General features: G+C 38.9%; 1 protein-coding gene across 1 annotated transcript; it reads right to left on the bottom strand.

The window, feature by feature from the left end:
* Positions 1–323: 323 nt before the first annotated feature.
* LOC122113029 (aldo-keto reductase family 1 member C13-like) lies at positions 324–18,752 on the bottom strand. The gene is given in 10 exon segments (XM_042685917.1): positions 324–614; positions 2,290–2,372; positions 4,366–4,531; positions 5,124–5,233; positions 6,780–6,902; positions 7,550–7,627; positions 8,756–8,872; positions 9,919–10,086; positions 14,457–14,609; positions 18,607–18,752. Coding segments are annotated over 9 exon segments (972 nt in total). The 5' UTR covers positions 14,541–14,609; positions 18,607–18,752; the 3' UTR covers positions 324–571.
* Between the last annotated feature and the right edge of the window lie 1,730 nt (positions 18,753–20,482).

Here is a 20,482-nt window from a genome sequence, read left to right as displayed (position 1 = left end):
TTGACTGTTAATTTCCTGCTAACCATTATTTTCCTGAAACCTGAGAACAAGACCATCCTCACCTCTCTAATGTCCACAGTTTGGCCATTAATAGCCAAGTGTAATGATGCATGCCTATAATCCTGGCACTCAGATGGTTGAGGCAAGGAGATCACATGCTCAAGGCCAAAGGGGCTATATCTCATTACTTAGTCTGAAACAAAACAAGCTATCAGTATTATAGTCTTCTAATCTCAACCTTCAGACTTCTAGCCAGTCTTGAGTCACAATGAGGTGATAGGAAACACAACATGCAAGTGATAGTGACAGGGGTGAGACAGATCTTCAAGGAAACAACTTTAATTTTATTTAAACAAGTGATTAAATTGGAAATCCTTCTCTTCTAGGCAGGTGGGTAGGGCGGAGGGATGGCAGGAGGGGACAGGACTCAGCTTTAGCTGAGTGTAACCGCTAAGCAGCAGCAATGGAGTGGAACAGATATATCCAAAAATATTTCCAAAGGGCAGAGCCACAAGGCCTCCTAGGAAGCACACAGGAGCTTCAGGCAGAAGACATCACACAGACCTCCATTTCAGTATTCATCAGAAAACGGATAATTAGGGTGAACAAGAAGGCTACAAAGACAAAGAATGCATACCATAAGCTCTAGGACCCGTTTTTATAGAAGTTCATATGTTGTATCTACAAAATTACCATTCAGTTAAAATCTAGTCCTTACATTTTCTGAAGAGGCTAAAAATTTGCCATTCTAATTTTCATGAATGTAATTTTACAGCAAGCAGTTTTTAAATATAAGAACTATTTCCCAACTATATTTCCTTGACCAGAACAGAGCACACGGGAAGCATGAGAAGGAGCATGGATACATACTTTTCCCTTTGTTCTATGTGTCCATTGACCAAAGGAAAATGGCCCTTTTTATTTCAGTTTCTCAAAGGGAAAAGAAATCACTTATGTCAAGATCAGTACAGAGACAACTTCACATACTAACCAACACAAAAATAATTTAAGCCTTATTGTTTAGGGCTATAAATGCAATTTTAATTTTACTAATTAACTTATGAATATCAGTAAATAAATGTACTATTTTATTATATTATTTACTTCCCATTACCCATGTATAACATATTGTATTAGATTCAGACATGGAAAGGAGTCCATGGTAATATAGAATGGGTAGCGCTCTATATTTACCAATACAAAATACAAAGTGATAAAGAAACTTTAGCTATTGATGTATTTAACAGACAGTATGAATTTTTTTATTGTATTTAACAGAGAGTATGAAATTTTTTATCTCATGGTATTATATCCCTACCTAGTCTTCATCTTTCTCTATATTAATAAAAATATTAACAGTGATAGTGAGTAATGCTATTGTAGATTTGCTATTTCCCTGTCAAATAGGATTACATTTACCCATATTATGAATTAAGATTATTCACAACCAAAGAGATATATACCCCAAGTTAGAATTCATTTATAATATATGCCCATTTTCACAGTCTTCACATAGACCATGAAGGAACACATTTTTTTTGTTGGTCATGTGGTTTGAACTCAGGGATTAGACAATTTTCCTGAGCTCTTTTTCTCAAGGTTAGCACTTAACCACTGTGAGCCACAGGGTCACTTTCAGTTTTTGAATGGTTAATTTGGGATAAGAGTCTCTTGGGGACTTTTCTGCCTGGGTTAGCTTTGAACTATTATCCTCAGATCTCAGCCTCCTGAGTAGCTAGGATTACAAGCCTGAGCCAGGAGAGCCTAGTTTGGAAGACTTTTCTTTTTTCTTTTTATTTTTTTGGTCAGTTGTGGGGCTTGAACTCTGGACCTGGGCCCTGTCCCTCAGCTCTTCAGCTCAAGGCAATACTCTACCATTTGATCCACAGTGCCACTCCAGTTTTCTAGTGGTTTATTGGAGATAAGAGTCTCATGGACTTTTCATCCCCGGGCTGGCTTTGAACCATGATCCTCAGATCTCAGTCTCCTGAGAAGCTAGAATTACAGGTGTGAGCCACTGGCGCCCAGCTTGAAAACATTTTTGATGACTATAAGTTTCCTCCAACGACATAAACAGCATCCACTTGCTTTCATTTCAGTTTTCTCATGAATTTCATTATCTTCTGCACTGAGATATTCCTAGTTCCGAAAATCAAAAACAAATGTTCCATTAACTCCCACACTGGAACCACTGGTGAAGCAATTGCAACATTTGACTTCTAATAAGGAAGCATGAGATTTGATACTAAAATAAGTTGAAGCTTAATATAAAATAATAAAGTTACTTACAACTCAGCGGGAAGATATCTGAAATTTCTATTCAGGCCATCTATCATTTTCATGTCTTCTAAAGATAACTGGAATCCAAAAACCTATCACACAAGCAGAAAAAATTTAAATATTTATATGGTACATTGACTATCCAAGTAAATCAGATTTAATAGCCAGCATTTAAAACATTGGACAAATTTCTTGAAAGCATAATTATATTGAAAAACAAGATACCATATACAAATGAAGGCCTGAAAAGTAGCTGACCCAGAAACACTACTGATGTTATAAAAAGATTTTAGTTTCACAGATATAGAAGTTACCGAAGAATCAACAGCAAGTTTTGAAACAACACAATTAAAATATTTTAATGGATAGTTAGATTTCCATATTAATCAATGAACATTTAAATGAAGAATCTTTTCAACATAATTGAAATCAGGCATTGTCCAATTGCTAATTATATCATTTTAAAAGGATAAAGGAGCTGAATAAATTTGGAACACTTAAAGAACAAAACAAATTTTAGGAGTTGCTACATAATGCGGTGTATGTGTGTATACATAGGAATGTATTATGAATGTATGTATGTATGTGTGTGAGAGAGAGATTGAGTGAAAGAAAGAGGACATGGACAGAAGCAGAGACCAGAAAAATAATGTCTGAAATGAAATTAGATTAATATTTCAGAATTTTTTCTAAAACTTAGATATTAGAGCAAAATGGACTTATTCTAGGAAGACTTTAGCAAAGTTATTCTAAGTATGGCAGAATAATCTGTCAAAGATACCTAAGACACTCTTCAATAATACAAAGGAAATATTTTTCCATATGGAGCAGCAGGACTGAGGTTCTAGCACTGATAAGCCAATAAGGGAGAGAAAATGAAACATTCAAAGGTAGGAAAGAAGCCATAAATGTCATTGCTCTCACTGAGAACATTTGATTACCATTTTAAAGTTATGTATATATACGTAGATCTTTATTTCACGTTGTTTAAAAATGCTACAATTGAATTAGAGAAATGAAAGTAAAACAATGAAGTAGGATATTAGTATGTTTCCAAAGTACAAAAGACCTGACACTAACCAGAGACAGAGAAAAGGGATGAATGCTACAATTCCAGAAGAAACTTTTGTACAAGAGAACACACCAAAGCAAGCATACAGACAGGAGGAGATATTCTGATATATCAAGACTTGAAAAAATGGCTCCTATTGAGAATAACTAGAATATGTATATAAATCTACAAGTAAATCCAAAGGATAGTAGAAGACAAATAATTACACTTGGGCATGATGAATTAAATAGCACTCCAAACATTTGCACAGTGAAAACAGAGGAGGATATTCTTATGAGAAGATCATGATGGCTCAACAGTTATGTGCATATGCCCATGTAAAATAATGCATATCCTAATGGGCTCTAAGAAGTGGAAACAAGAGATTTTTACAGCATTATGTGCAGTTATGTTTTTCTTTCCCCTTTTCCTTTGGTTTTTTCCCAGTTGTCACTGTTTTTCATTTCTGTATCCTTTGTCTTGTATATAAGTTTATCTTACTTGGGGAGGGAAAGAGGAATCACAAAAATGTGGGATAAAGTGTGAACCAATTCAGTAGTTATATTTCTTGACACGATATTGGAAATGAAGTATACAATTTGGGGGCAGAGGGTTCAGGAGTGGGAAAAGTGGGAGAAAATGAGGGAGGAAGTAACACTGTTCAAAAAGAAATGTACTCATTACCTGACATGTAACTGTAACCCCTTTGGACATCACCTTTATAATAAAACTTAAATTAAAAAACTTCACTGCCCTCAATGAAGAAACGATGATGTCAATGGCACAGGAACATGCTGTGCATGGATGAATTAATTCTAAAACAAAATTCTCATTGCTCTTCCCAATCCTAATTTATTATGGCTATTCTCTTTTCTATTGTAAATTAGAAAAAAAAATTTTCAAGAGCACTGGGAATCTCAATGGCCTAAGAAATACCACAAACAACCATTTGATCCAGAAATGTGTTCAGAGGATTCACGTGAAGAGGAATAAACAGTAAACAGGAGCCCTGATGGCAACAATACCCTAATTACCTGCAAATTCTCTTTCATCTCCTGTTCTTTGAAACTCTGAGCCAGGGTCACAACCCCTCGTTGCACCTGGTAGCGAAGAGCAATCAGAGCTGCACTTCTATTGTACTTTTTTGCCAAAGCACCAAGAACTGGATCATTCAAGAGTACTGGGGAGCTCTGGTCCACCCTGAAAGGAGAGACAGAAGTGCTGAACTCCAGAGGCTGAGTACTCAGTTTTGTTAGGAGATTTCCAGAATGCATTTGAGTGCCCATTTTAGACCAGAAGTACTAGCTCAGCAAAAGGAGTACATTTAAATACAAATTTTCCCCCCTGAGCCAGTTCAGAATGTACTTTAAAGAGCTGAGACTAAGCTGGGGTCTGGTGGCTCAGGCCTGTAATCCTAGCTACTCAGGAGGCTAAGATCTGAAGGTCTTGGATGGAAGCCAATCCAGGCAGGAAAGCCCATGAGACTCTTTTTTTTTTTTCAGAGGCTGGGGAGGGGATCCTGTCATGGGGCCTGAACTCTGGACCTGGGAACTGTCCCTCAGCTCTTCAGCTCAAGGCTAGTGCTCTACCATTTGAGCCACCTTCCCAGCCCCAGCTCCCATGAGACTGTTATTTCCAATTAAGCACCAGAAAACCAGAAGTGAAGCTATGACAGCACCCAGACCCTGAGTTCAAGCCCCACAACCCATATAACAGGAAAGCAGAGCCTATGGGACTGAAGATACCTCTTCAACAGTAACATTGTAAGCAAACTCCCTGTTGGACTTATTACCATCGTTTGTATCTTTGAGTTCCCAGAGCACCATAGGCCACCAGAACAATATCCTTTGACTTGCAGAAATCCAGCAGCTTGCCCTGGTTGAGATATGGATGGCACTCTACCTACACGTGAATAAGACACAATGCTATTACATTACGTCTGAACCCAGTGTTGATAAAAAGGAGAAATGTTAAAAAATTAAACAAAGCTGAACAATGAGAACACATAGAACATTAAATCTGAGTTAAAATGACCAAGATAAAGTGAATTTCTTGTTATAAGAATCAATTTTTTATCTCTATTACCAGAGTATGCTTTTTAAAGTAATTTTCTTGAGTAACCCAGTATTGTGGACCACATTATCAATACTAAACACAGTTACCTCTTTGTAATCAGGTAATTTCTTATCATTTCAAAGATGTATTCTAGTCAGGAAACAAACCAAAAGGAAATGCCTCAAAAACACTTGCAAGAAATTTGAATTTGGTGAGTGATTCACAATAACAAGTCTGAGGACCAAAACAAGAGCTCAGTAGAATTCTCAGTAGCACTGTGGGAAATTTGAATACATACTGGATTTAGATGTTGAGATGAAATTCCCATTAATATCTTGGGGTAGAATAATGGAAGTTTACGTGAGGGAACTCTTTATTTCTAGTACATATATACAAGAAGACCACCCATATGGAAGAATTATATCTACTCTTTGCTCCAAAGAGATTCAGGAAAATATTACTGATTTGGTTGTAAACTCACCAGCATATTAATTTTGATACAGGATTGAGAACATGAATATTTTGTATCAAGCTATCAGTTATTCTAAATGTTAGACATATTTAGTGGCAAATATTAGGGAAGTCTAATATTATACCTACGCTAACATTCTAATATTTTTGGAAATCTATAGTGAGTTGATAAGTATATAAAGACTTAAGGGATATTTTTATTTTTAAATCAAAGATGCTCACTTATGAGTAGAAAGATTCAAAAAGAAAATTACCTATGGAACCAGACAAAGAAGACCTATTGAAAAATCTGAGGTCAGAAAGCAAACAGATGCTAAATGCTTTTCAGACATTGAGTCAGCTCTGTGTTCTGCTGTAAGTTCCTCAGAGTGCATTTCTTCTAACTTTAGTGTCACATTAAACAGATGGCTTGTGCAGTCTAACATGGACAGCCTTCACAGGTTTCACTTTCTTTTCAATGGAGGTGTACCAATAGCCATGTAAGCCAAGATGAAGACAGAAGCATTGAAAGTCCACGCAAGCCCTTACCAATGTCTATCAATAGTTCACTGTATCTTTACTAACAGCCCAATCTTCTCAGACAATCTTAGACTTATCCCATTAATTGTAATCTAATATTGTAGTCCAATATTTTACCATTCTTCCAAACTCAATTGTACTTAACAAATGCTGCATTCTAGATATATGCCCAGATTCTGCATCCACTAGACACTAATGTGTTCTCTCATTTAAACAAAGACTTAATAGTCAGAGACACCATTGAGAGACTTCTATATTCTCCGAGACAAAGACATTGGTGTTAGAATCTTTCCTTCCAATCAAATGAGATCAATTGAAAAGTCAAAAATTTAAAAAAAAACTTATACTAAGAAAGAAACATGAAAATGAAATAAAAGGAGAAGAAGAGGCTAAGACAGCTCACCTGATTGCAGACAGGTTTGTGCTTGAGTCCTGGCATGCTCAGGATCCGCTCCAGCTGCCTGTGATTGAAGTTGGACACTCCGATGGATTTGGCCAACCCTGCATCCTTACACTTTTCCATGGCCTGCAGAGCAAGTGGAAATGAAGACATTCATCAACAGAAATGCGAGATGGAATTGTTCAAAAGAATACAGTCAGGACTGGGAAGGTGGATCAGAGGTAGAGTGCTTGCCTTGCATGCAGGGGGCCCTGGGTTTGATTCTCAGCACCACATAAACAGAAAAAGCCAGACGTGGTGCTCAGTGGTAGAGAAACTGAGGTTACTTTGGCTCTGTGTTTGATTTCCCAGTGTTGCCAAAATATTCAAAATAAAAACAAAACAAAACAAAACCAGAACTCCACTCCCTTCACTGGCTAGAAATGACAATTAAACTCATTAGAATTGATTTGCAGAGGAGAAACTGATAAAGATAATAACAAAAGATGTAATGGCAGCCAGAAAAGGAATTTCTGGATCCTTATTGTAGAATTGAAGACATTACTACATAAGAAGACAAAGATGTCTACTCCTATTGCCTTCGATTCTGCTTCTCTCCATTTTTCTCTATAGTTTTCCATCAATGCATTCATCCACTGCTCCAGCCTAACATCCTCATAAACCTAATGAATGTCCACAGCCAACGTAATGTACCCCATTCTCTGACCTAGACATACCACCCAGCTCTCCTCTTCTAGCTTCCTCTGTTGCCTTTCTTTCAAATACTCACTCACCTCCCACGTGGCACAGAAATCCACTGTGTCCAATATTGACTTCCCATATTCATCAGTTGGAAAAAGGTCATCCCCTTGCTAGAAAAGAAGCAGGCAACAATGTTGGATAAGAAAGTTTCTCATTACCTTGATCATGTAACTGTAACCCCTCTATACAGTAATTTCACAATAAAAAACTTATTTTTAAAAAAGAAGTCGTTACATCAGCCTCATTAATCACATAATTGTTACCCATGCAATACTTCTCCATGTATGAGAGGGAATGAGTCATTGAACAAACAAGAAAGCGAGTAGAACCTTACTCACTTCCCATACTGAGCTCTACCAAGTGGCAGGTGTAATAAGTTCTTAGAAATATTTTTGGGTGAATGGTTACTCTATTCTCTAATGCTGATTATATATTGAGTATTATTATTTTTTCGGGAGGGGGGGTCCAGTCGTGGGGCCTGAATTCTGGGCCTGGGCCCTGTCCCTCAGCTCTTCAGCTCAAGGCTAGTGCTCTAGCACTCAAGCCACAGCGCCACTGCCGGCTTTTTTTCTTTTTGCTTCTGTGGTGCTGAGGAATTGAACCCAGGGCTTCAGGCATGCAAGGCAGGTGCTCCACCACTGAGCCACATTCACAGCCCCTGTATACAGTATTATTAAATAATCCTTCCACCCGACCTTCTGAAATCTCCTAGTTCACATAGGTAACTCTGCTTATTACTACAGTTTCTTCTAAAGTAAAATGTGCAAGATTCTCTGGAAAGGACCATCAACAACAATGGATATCCATCTTGAACCTGCCTTAACTATGAAGATTCTTTACCTACCTGAACCAAAGATGGCTAAAGTAGGCTGCATGCAAGTCGGCCCTTGATCATGGGAGTTGTGGAGAAACTACAGTTCCCTAATGACCATGAAACTTAAACTGTTTCAAAGCCACATTTACCACCAATAGACAAAGCTGAGAAACAATAAAGAAACCTCTAGTAACAATAGGGGAAAATGTTGTATAAGCCCAGACATTTCTAGCTGTTATCTGTAATCTCTAAATATAGGCCACACTTGAAGTTTCTATCTCTTAATCCATTAATGTTTGTCTAATTTATTTGCATAGTTGGAAAAACATACAAATAAACTTTATTTCAGTTCCTGACAGAAGCTTAACTCAACCATTTGTGGAAATTATGCTCATACCCACCAAGTTTATCATACATTGCCTACCTTCATAGGCACTGGATAATGCATGAGATAGAGGTCAACATAGTCCAGTTTGAAGTTTGCCAGTGATCTTTCCAAGCTAGGCTGGACCAGTTCTGGACGAAAGAAAGTACACCAAAGCTACAGAAATTGAAGAATAGAAATTGTGTTTGATTAATAAATGATCCAAGGAGGACATTTATATCTTATAAAATTGGCATGTCTGTACTGGAAAGAAACAGATGTTGGAAAACACACCCTTCATACTTCGATTTCCTTCTATTTGCCCTGTCAAAGTGAGTCCCATCATATTGGGTTATTGTTCATCAAGTTAGAGAAATTGGAAACACATTTTAAAAAGAATAATTTTTAATCAAGAAATAATGACTTCAAATCTCTGAATTACTTTTCATGCACATTATAAATTTATTATTGCTCTACGTCTCTCATTCATTAATACATGAACAACTAACATCTTTATATTTACATGGCTGGAGGGACATATTTTGAATATTTCAACATGTTACACAAATCAGTACATTTTAACTGAAAAATCATTTACTATCCAGATAATATCAATTCTCTGATATTTATGAGTGTTAAAAACTGATCTTCTAAATGTGAAGAAAATGTAGAAAATAAGCAAGGGGAGAAGGGAAGTCATAATTTTGGCATCGTCTATATCACCTCTGAGCCCATTCTAAATAATGGTGCTTTGAGTTAAGGACATAGACATAAAGGCATTTTAATGTTATAAATTTGTATACAGTCACTAAATAGTCATTATCTTTGTAAACTGCTTTGTGTGTGTGTGTGTGCGTATGTGTGTGTATGTGTGAGTGTATCAGTCTTGGGTTTGAATGTAGGACCTGAGCACTGTCTCTGAGCTCCTTTGCTCAAGCTTCTTTGCACAGCTCCACTTCTGGTTCTTTGGTGGTTAATTGAGACAAGAGTCTCCCCGTCTTTCCTGCCCAAGCTGGCTTTGAACCATGATCCTCAGATCTCAGCCTCCTGAGGGGCTAGGATTACAGGTGACTTACAGAATATATCCTCTATGGGAAATAAGTGAGAATAAAAGGCGCACCAATAAGCACATTTTGCCAACTGATATTTCAATTTCATACATAATTTTCTCTTCTTTACATCACATCATTCGTTTGCACACTTATACACTGTAGACACAATACCTTTGAGGTGAGGAATATATCTTCTCTCTTCACAGTGCCCTCTTCAATCTTGTTTCGAATGGCCTGCCCTACCTCCTCTTCCACTTGGTATGCCTAAGCAGTGTCAATATGGCGGAAGCCGGCATCTATAGCTAACTTGGTAGCCTCCAAGGCCTTACTCTTGGGAACCTAGGGAAGCAACCAGAAGTAGTATTTGGAGAAAGAAGTTGTCACTAGATGTCAGAATAAGCCAAAAGGATAGTTGACAAGACCAAAGAGATTTGTACTACAAATCATTGTCAGATGGCATATTTGACAAAAGCCTCATTCCCTGATCGTTGAATTCCCATTTTCTGTGATACTAAATGACACTCCAAATATTGTTTTGGAGGCCACAGATCCAATTACTTACATTCAAAAGAACTGACACTTATTTACATCTTTTTTTTATTTTTGCCAGTCACGGGGCCTGAATTCTGAGCTTGGGTCCTGTCCCTCACCTCTTCAGTTCAATGCAAGTGCTCTACCACTTGAGCCACAGCACCACTTCTGGCTTTTTTCTGCTTATGTGATGCTGAGGAATGGAACCCAGAGCCTCATGCATGCAAGGCAAACACTGTACCACTGAACCATCTTCCCAGCCCCTATTTACATCTTCATTTACTTTTGAACATGGACCACAAAATCAAACTCACATTTTCTGGGTCTTTGTGCTAAACAAGAATTTTACATTCTAAGTCTCTTATGAACCCATGAAAACTTCATTAATTATATATAATATATATTATATATTATATAGTAGACCCCAGAAACAGCTCCTGTTCATATATTATCTGGAACCTGATGCACAATTCAGCATATTGAAATAATCTTATTATTTCAATAATCCAATTAATATAAAGAGGTCACTAAGTAAAGGTCAAAGGGTAAGAATGTAAGGAAAATTATAGAAGAAATCTGGTACAAGCGTCTGTGATTCTTCTTCAGTGAAACAGGCTGAATTCCCTATAATTCTCCCTTCACAAAAATGGGAACTCTGTCTGTAATGAAATCTGTTAGAGAACTTTCCAAGATTTTCATATTATATGGTGTCCTCTGATAGGACCTGCCAAATCCATCTCTCAAAAGAAGACAGTGCAAAACTGTACTCCTCTTTTGTATATAAGCCATTTAGGAACACTCATCATTTTATCTTTAAATAGCTGCTAAGACAACAAAGTCCCTACATGCCAACCAGAGCGAGACTGTCATTCAAACTTGGCTAGAGAGCAATGTGTGATCAAACACATTTTTATGCATCCATGCTTCCTTTTTTTTTACAGATGAAATGCTGATGGAAAAATGTATTCTCAAATAATCTAGATATACAAGTAGGTGTGAGTATAGCTGGAAGATCTGAGAACCAAGTGAATCCCCAACACATACATAAGAAGTAGCTAAGTCTTGATAGTCCAGTTCAACTCCCAATCATTCTAGAATTCTTTCCAACATTTCCCCATAGGATAACTTACTTCTTCAGGCCTGTAGGTTCCAAGGCCCAATGTGGGGATGAATGACCATCATTTAGTTTCACACAGTGCTCTTTACAACTCATGGCTGGTCAGTTGTCTGACTAAGCTCATGTTGTTCCTTCTGCTTCCTGCACAGGACACTGAATAACTTACATCCTAGCTCCTGCCTCTTGATTAGTTTGTGTCACTTCCTGTGTAATGATTAACCATAGGTACTACTGGTCTAGAAATTAACTAATATAAAGGGAGAAATGTTTCACATATAAGAAGAGAGTTGGAATCACTATATTTTTATGCAAGTTAATTTTTGTTATTTTATTGGCATATATTGAATTGTACACAGTAAAGGATTTCATCATGTCATTTCCATTCATACATAAACTTCAATAAAATTAATTACATATATTACTACCTCCATCTAGACCTACTTATAATGGATGTATTTTTCCCTTCTTCAGTCACGTGGGCCACTCTTAATGAGCCCTTGGGCTTATGCAGCTCTATCAGGACACTTCCCTTCCTTTACCTCCAAGTTGACTACTGGACAGCCACCATTTCTCACATACATGGATTGCATCCTTTGCATTGCTAGAAGGAACTTTTGGATTTCTTCTAATTTTTGCTCAATCGAGGTAGAACTAAAATGTATGTTTTTCCATACATTCCTTTAATTTCTACCTTATCACCTTAGAAGAGATGGCTGAGGGGAAACCTGATTGCCCAGGGTCACATGTCCAAATACAAAGGTGGCCACATCCTATGCAAGATGCAGTGGGTGGAGAAACACTGACCAAGATGCACTATGCCTATGAACTGATTTCTGCAGTCCACAGCCTTACTGAACATTATGCATAAGTGAACAGAAATGAAAATATCTTAAATTTATTAAATTTTGGAATAGGTGACTAAAATTTGATGTAATAGAATAATTATTGGGATTCAGATTGGAACTGGTAAATTATTAATGGATTATTATAAAAACCAAGTGATTTAACATAATAGTTAAAAATAATGACTATATTAGTCAATGATGTAATGTCATCACACAATATGTATTATAAATACACATGTATGAAAGCTTAAAATTTATTCTTTTTGAAAGATAAAAATGCATGATTATTAAATTTTCTATATGATTTTCAATCTTCTCAAAACTATGGTGATCAGCTTGGAATCTGAGAGAAAATAACTACCATGGTCTCTTGATCCCTGTCTATGCAATTATGGCCAAATCAATTTGGGTTATTTATAAAAAGTGAGAGAGAAAGCTGGGAACCGGTGGCTCATGTCTGTAATTCTAGCTACTCAGGAGGCTGAGATCTGAAGATCACAGTTCAAAGCCAGCCCAGGCAAGAAAGTCCATGAGACTTTTATCTCCAATAAACCTCCAGGAAACTGGAAGTGGTGCTGTGATGCAAGTGGTAGAGCACTGGCCTTGAGCTGAAGAGCTGAGGGACAGTGCCCAAGTTCAAGCCCCATGACTGACAAAAGAAAAAAAAGCGAGAGAGAACAAAAACATGCAAGTGACAAAGACAGGGTTAGGAAGAATCTTTAAGGAAACAACCTTGTGTTTATTTCAGAAAGTGATGACAGTGTACAGCCTTCTTTTCCAGACCAGGGGGCTCAGCTTTAGCGAAACCACTGAGCAGCACCAATAGAGTGGAACAGATCTATCCAAAGATATTTCCAAAGGGCAGAGTCACAAGGCTTCCCAGGCCTCTCTACACACAGGAGCTTCAGGCAGAAGACATCACACAGGCCTCCATTTCAGCATTCATCAGAAAATGGATAATTAGAGTGATCAAGAAGGGTAAATAGAGAAAGAATGCATACCATATGCTCTAGGATCCATATTTAGAGAAGAAATTGTATCTACGTGACTATTATTACATTGAGAGTCATTACATGTCCCGATCAGGGAAAGAATTTGCTGTTTTAACTTTTATGAACAGGACTTTATAGAGCATGCTTCTACAGTATAAGGACTAAATTTTTCCTGTTACTCTCTCTTGCTCGGGAAGAATATAATACAATGCAGAGCCTACCAACTTTGATACATATTCTTTTTCTTTGTTGTTTCAATCTTCCAAAGCAAAGAAAGGAATAGTAGTCCTTTCCACTTCAAGTCTCAAAAAGGATGGAAGCCGCTTTTTATCATGTTTAGTGCAGAAGTAAATCCATCCTTTACCATTCCTGCCATTACCACTCCCACCAAATGTTCTCAAAAAGGGCAGCCAGAGGCTTCAGTGCTTAAAGCCTTGCCAATCTCCTTTTTAAAGGGATATTGCAGTGTGAACGCCTTCCATCCTGCCCTTTGCATTCTAATTAATTGATGATTGTGACTTCTTAATGCTCTGACAAATTCTGCACACTTGATCTTTGAGTCAGGATGCCCACTTCCTGATTCCTGTAAGAGTATATGCTTTCTTTTTCTTAAAAAACTCTAGTATATGTAATTCTTCCCCGTAAACAATTGGGCTCTACCTACCTCTCCCCTTTCTTTTATTGACAAGATAATTAAATGCTAGTGCTCTCACACCCTGTGTGAAAATAGGACATTGAAATTCTATTCATCCCAGATCCAATATTTACTATCAGATGTTAAAGGCTACCCCAAACCCAAAGAAAAGTTCCTTTCCATCTTTTATTCTGTTTCCTACCCCCATCAACTTTTCTGATTTCTCTGTATTTTGCCTTCTAGAACTCTTCATGAAGTATAGAAATAAACTGAGAAAAGACTCCAAATGCAATCAACATCCAAGCAAGTGACTTGGCAGGCAGTATTCTTGTATTTGAGAAACAGTAACCTTCTGGAAACCAGATCAAAAATACAGGAAAATATGACATGCAATGTAATTGGTCTGTGATTAACTAGTCCAACTCTGATAGAGTTTACATGGCTTAGCTCTATTCTGGAAATTAAAAGACAACCTGAGAACCAAGTAAGTCCAAATACTCAGACAAGAAATGGATGTGTTGACAGCACAGATCAACTTCCTCTCATCCTAGGTTATTTTCCTTTGAACCATTCACCAAATGATGACTTACCTCTTCAGGTGTGTAGGTGCCAAAGCCCAGAGCAGGGATCAAGTGACCATCATTTAGTGTCACATAAGAGTGTTTGGAGTTCATTGTTGGTCTGTCTTCTGGCTAGGCACAATCTGTTTCTTCTCTTGCAGGGCAGTCAGTAATGCATAACTCCTGCTTGTCAAATAAATAATCAAAAGTGATCCATTGTTGGAAGAGGCAGTGAGGTTAAAGTAATATTCTCGATATTCAGATATGGTAGTTCATGCTTGTAATCCCAATATTTGGAAAGTTGAGGCAGATACATTGTGTATTTAAAACCAACCTGCTCTACTTAGGGAATCCTATTAAAAAATAATCAATAGACAAAGAACAAGCACATGTGAAATGGAACTGGAATCAATTCCGTTATGGTGTTATATAATTAAAATTAATCTTGATGAACTTTTTGCCACGATAATTCTAAATTTTGATGGCTTTTTTGAATGTTAACCATATTTATGCTTTTTTGAGTATACTTGAACATGTAGTTCTACATCTTTCAATTCAATGGCATAGGGGGTATTAAATTTTCCTTCTAAATCACCTAAAATAATACTTGTGATTTAACCATGGGCATAAAGGAGTAGTCACTTAAAATACTTTGCCATTAAATAGCTATTCAAATGAAGGCTGATGTGGTTACTAAGTCATTGGAAACCCACTTTAATGATCAGAAAACACAGCAATGTTCTTGACAAACATAAAAATCTTTGTAATGACAATTTTTCGAAGAAAAAGACACAACAGCATCTACATTAACACGATACCAGAAGTAGAGCTGTGGATCAAAGTGGCAGAGCACTAAGCCTTGAATGAAAATGCTCAGAGAGACTGCCCAGGTCCTGGGTTCAAACTTCAGATGAGTAATATTCCATAACTGTCTGTTGAGAGAAATTATTTGATACTGTTGCTCAAGGCTTTTATAATCTTCTTATACTCCAATGAGCTGTTGAATCCATTGTTTAATTCTGGGTATTAAATTTTCCATATTTTATTATTGAATTGTTTATTTCTCTCATTAATACTGTCAGTCTCAGGTTCATATACTTAAGAGTTCTGCTATTATGTGCTTATATGTTTCTAGTTGTTCTTCTGAGTGCTCTATATAGTTTTATTTTTTTTTTTTGTCGGTCGTGGGGCTTGAACTCTGGGCCTGGGCGTTGTCCCTCAGCTCTTCAACTCAAGGTGAGCGCTCTACCACTTGAGCTACAGCGCCACTTCCTCTAGTTGTTCTTTATTCTTGGTTAGTTAGTTACCCAGGCTGGCCTCAAACTCATAATCATCTAGCATCAAGATCCACAGAAATACATGCAAAATTTTTGAAGATCAAGCTAATTTGTTAAAATGAAAATTGTCACAATATTTGTATATATCCACGCAACTTACTCTACAACAGTTTTAAACTTGATACAAGTTTATTCAAGTGCATAAAAACATGTATGACAAAAGTTTATGTAAAAGGAAAACATGAGGGTAATATGTTTTATAGGATCTCTGAACTTAAAAAGAAATAAACAGTTTATTTTTTTAAAGTTAGTATTTGCAAAATATTAAACAAAATTATCAGTGGCATAGAATACAGACTTCAGAATTACCTTTTATTTATAGAGAATTTAAGAGGTGGCACAACTTAGACTATTAATGAAACACAATCAGAACAAATAATGGCTATTCACCTCAAGGAAAACAAGATTGAAAATCCCCTTGTATACTGTATATAAAAGGAAGTCCAGTGTATAAATGATATAAAATATAATAGAGAAGAAATAAAGGCATTGAAACAATCTGAATACATCCTAAAGTCCAGCCTTGGGTATGAAACAGCCTTGTCAACTGACCAAAATATTAATTTCTATGTAAGAAGAGCTAGAAATATTTGAATGCACAAAAAGTAAAACTATGATTTGGCAAAATTTACTATTAACATAATTAAAAACCAAAACAGTAGATTTGGAAAGCCTTTATGAACCAGATGAGGGAGCTTAATGTTTATATTCTAAAACAGATATTAAATATTTATCTGTAAATAACAAATTTTCAATTAAATATTTTCTAAGATGCAGAACAGTCTTTCAGAGCTGAATGACCACAAGTATGGTAAAGGCTGACTAGGTTGACTAACAGTCCAGGGAAAGCTCCTGGGAGGTGCAGGGTATGCCAATAAATCAGGCATCAGATATGAGAGAGAGAAAAATGGGGGTGGGGGGCGCTCAAGCCCAGCATGTTAGAGAGGAGAGGGCAGAGGGAGGTTCAAACCCAGCATATTTACTGCAGTTCAGGATGTTATCCAAACAGGTTTTAATTGGGTTGAAATCAATAAAGCAAAGTTCCAAGAGATGACGCAGTAAGCAAGAGTTGAAGGAATTACTACAATCCCTTCACAGTGGGTCTTCCCTGTGTGGGAATATGTGGGCCTGGGCAAGCTGCCTCCAGCTGTCCTATAAAGATGCAGTCCCCAGGGATCATCAGTTACTTATGACAAATATTTGGCTGATCACCACAAGCAACTGGGAAGGGCTATTGATCTGGCATTGGTTTCTAGATGGCTGAGTCCTGCTTCTGGTATTAGGAAGGAAAATGTGTACCTAAATAGGTATCAAGACAACAACATAAGATTATAGAAATCACTCCATATAAATTGAACAAAACTGAAGTAAGCATAGTTGTAAATAGTAGAGAAAAGTACACATCTCTGAGGACTTCAATGCTAAAGCACAATACTTCCTAAAATTTGAAAACCTGGGCATATCATATTCTTTCAGGAACTGGCCTAAATCTGATATGGAAATTCAGGATTTACCTAGAAAATGAATCTTCAAGATATCATGGACAATCCTATTATAGATGCAAGAAAGAAGTCATTTTTTACTTTTATTTTGTTGGTCATGGGGCTTGAACTCTGGGCCTGGGCACTGTCCCTCATCTCTTCAGCTCAAGGCTAGCACTCTACCACTTGAGCCACAGCGCCACTTCCAGCAGTCATTTTTTAGAACTAAGATATAGACATCTCCCAATAAATGAGTACACACAAAAAAATGGTGAGGCAATTTTTGTTGGTGAATTTTCACCCTTAACTTCTAGAAGTGTAATTTCACATAACTATGGCAATGGGTTGTAATATGTTGGGATGGAGCATTGCTGGATTCCTCAGGGAAGTAAGACAGAGAAAACAAATGCAAGACTGAACTATATTATATTACTTCTGCAAAGAGTTAAGTGGATGGAGCAATAGTCCCAAGGCTTTTCTCAACAGCACTTCTGTACATGAAAATGACACTCTCCTGGGTTTGTTTGGGTTTTACTGATAAGATTGAAACACAGTAAATATTTATGTGTCCTCATATTCTACCTAAGGCCTATCTTGTCCCCTAAACTGGAAAGCATTGTTGGAAATGTCAATATATCATCTGCTCATGGTAAACATGTCCTGTGCAGAGAGGCCTGGCCTAAACCCAGAAGGGTGGCCTGCAATGTGAGGCTGAAGAGTACACCCTGTGTGGAACGCTCACACTTGCACATGTCCTGAGTGTACACTGTTGACAGCTACAGAGCTTTCTCATCTCATGTCCTCACAGCTCACTGAAGAACCAGGGACTTTTTGGTCTCTGCTCTCTGCTAGTCAGCCTTTCCCCTTTCCTCCTCCTTTATTCTCCCTCAAAGGAATCTTCTGTTGTTGTTGCCAGTGCTGTCATCACATTGCCCTGGGTCTGATGGCAAAAGCAGAAGTAAATCCAGAGAAGTTACAGGTTTCTTTATGGGGGGGTGGGAATTATAACATTCTTCACTATTCTTTTCTCATACTGAGTTTTCAATCATGATCAAGTTGTATTCATATCATCAGGAAGCAGTTAAAGCTACTCATATTGGGGAGGGTAAAAAAGGAAGAAAGCAATTCATGGAACACCAATTCTTTCCCTTCCTTCTGCTCCCCCCCACCTCCATTTTCGTATGTGTGTGTGTGTTTATCTCCCTTGGGGAAGGGGCATCATAGAAATGGGGGCACCAAGGGTGAGCCCATGCAGCAGTAGTGCTCAGGGGTCACCAATTTGGAAAGGAACTTCACAACTTGGAGGGAGGGGAGGGGGAGGAAATGGGGGAGCCACAGCCAAGCAAGAACTGGACTCCTTACCTCACTTAGGTAACTGAGACCCTTCACCGGGAGAAGGTGAGATGGAGGCCAATCAAGGGCAGCAGCCTCTCCAGCTGTAACCCAGCCCGAAATCTGGGTCCTAAGGCACACTCCTCCCCCAAAGACTGACCACAGCACATAGGTAAGAGTCACAGGAACTGCACAGGGATCACAACTTCCTTCTGAGAAGGAGAATGGCAAGAAGCTCCTCCTCCCCCCTTCTCCCGCCCACTTCCTCCCCCCCTTCTCCCGCCCACTTCCTCCCCCCCTTCTCCCGCCCACTTCCTCCCCCCCCCCCCCCCCCCCCCCGTGTTCTCCCTTCCTCCTACTACCCCAGCCCACACCTCCCCTGCCCCTGCCTTGTCCTTTGCCTGCAGCTGCCCAGCAGCTCTGAGACTCACTGGCAGGGCGCTGCTTTGGAAAATCCTGGCAACCCCCGAGGAGACAGCACGGAGAGAGGGAGACAGTAGTGGCAGCCCCGCAGCCACAGCGGCCTAGCATCTGTGCAACCTGGGAGTTGAGCTGGGGGAGCGGCCCAGCTCTAGGAGCTGCTTGGTGGCTGGAGCAGCCCTAGAGAGTGGCAGCTGCCTAGCTACTAGCCTGCAGCCTGGAGGTCCAGTGGGGGGAGTGGCCTAGCACAGGGAGCTGCCAGGCAGCAGGAGCAGCCCCCTGCATGTCCATCTCTAAGACCAGAATCTAACCTCCCAGTCCCTCCTGCAGACCTGACCCTGCTCCCTCCCACTGGCCCCAGGGGGCCTAGCATGCACACAAGGGGTTTGCTGGCTTGGGGACCCAGGTGGCAGCTCACAGCCAGCTGCCTGGGGGCCAAGCTGGAGCCAGAACCCTGACCATCTCTGAACCCAAATTCCTAAATCACAACCCGAGATTACCATGTTCATGAGCAGCCAAGACAAACCACATCTGACTCCCCACAGTCCTGGGAAGGACTCCAGTGAGAATGAAGAAAAGGTTTGCAAAACTTGTTTTTCTTATCTTTAAGTAATTGTACTCTGCCACTTTAGGATCAAAGTCACATCTCCTGGCATCCTCCCCATCTCTCCCCACCTCACCCAGCCACACCCGTCACCTGGTCCCATTTCACATGCACACACGGAATATTATGATTGTATTCTCCCACCCCTCCTCTCTCCAGGTGTCCACCCCTCTCCCCTTTGAAGAAGACACACCACCATGTACAGCCACACAGGGATGCACCAGAGTTGGTCATGAGGCACAGTCAGAAAAGCAAACTGTGGACACATGAAGGCACTAGATGGCTTTAGGAATACCAATTTACTTTATGCGTTAACCTGCAAAATTTGTGTTCACTCCCATAGTTTCAGCCTCTAGCGTGGAATTATCTAAAGTCTTCAGTTGTTTGGGGGCAAACCAGGATTGACATGGGAATTTCTACCCACCATCCAAGAAAGGTTAAACATCCACGTACAAAATTGAACATATGGGTGATTGCTACTACATGCTTATATACATACACACACATACATATACATACACACCTATATACATATATATATATAATATATATATATATGTATATATATATATCAGTCATGGGCTTGAACTCAGCCTGGGCGCTGTCCTTCAGCTCTTCAGCTCAAGGCAAGTGCTCTACCACTTGAGCCACAGTACCACTTCTGGTTTTCTGAGTGGTTTAATGGAGATAAGACTTTCATGAACTTTCCTGCCCAGACTGGCTTTGAACCATGATCCTCAGATCTCAGCCTCCTGGGTAGGTAGGATTTCAGGGAGCCACCAGCACCTGGCTTTAAAATATTTTTGTACCTCTTTTTGTCTTTGTTGGTCATGAGGCTTGAACTCTGGGCCTGGGAGCTGTCCCTCAGCTCTTCAGCTCAAA

The sequence above is a fragment of the Dipodomys spectabilis genome, unplaced genomic scaffold, assembly GCF_019054845.1.
Source record: "Dipodomys spectabilis isolate Male_0828 unplaced genomic scaffold, ASM1905484v1 ptg000096l, whole genome shotgun sequence".
NCBI classification, from domain to species: domain Eukaryota; kingdom Metazoa; phylum Chordata; class Mammalia; order Rodentia; family Heteromyidae; genus Dipodomys; species Dipodomys spectabilis.
This window is presented reverse-complemented; position numbering and strand designations above follow the sequence as displayed.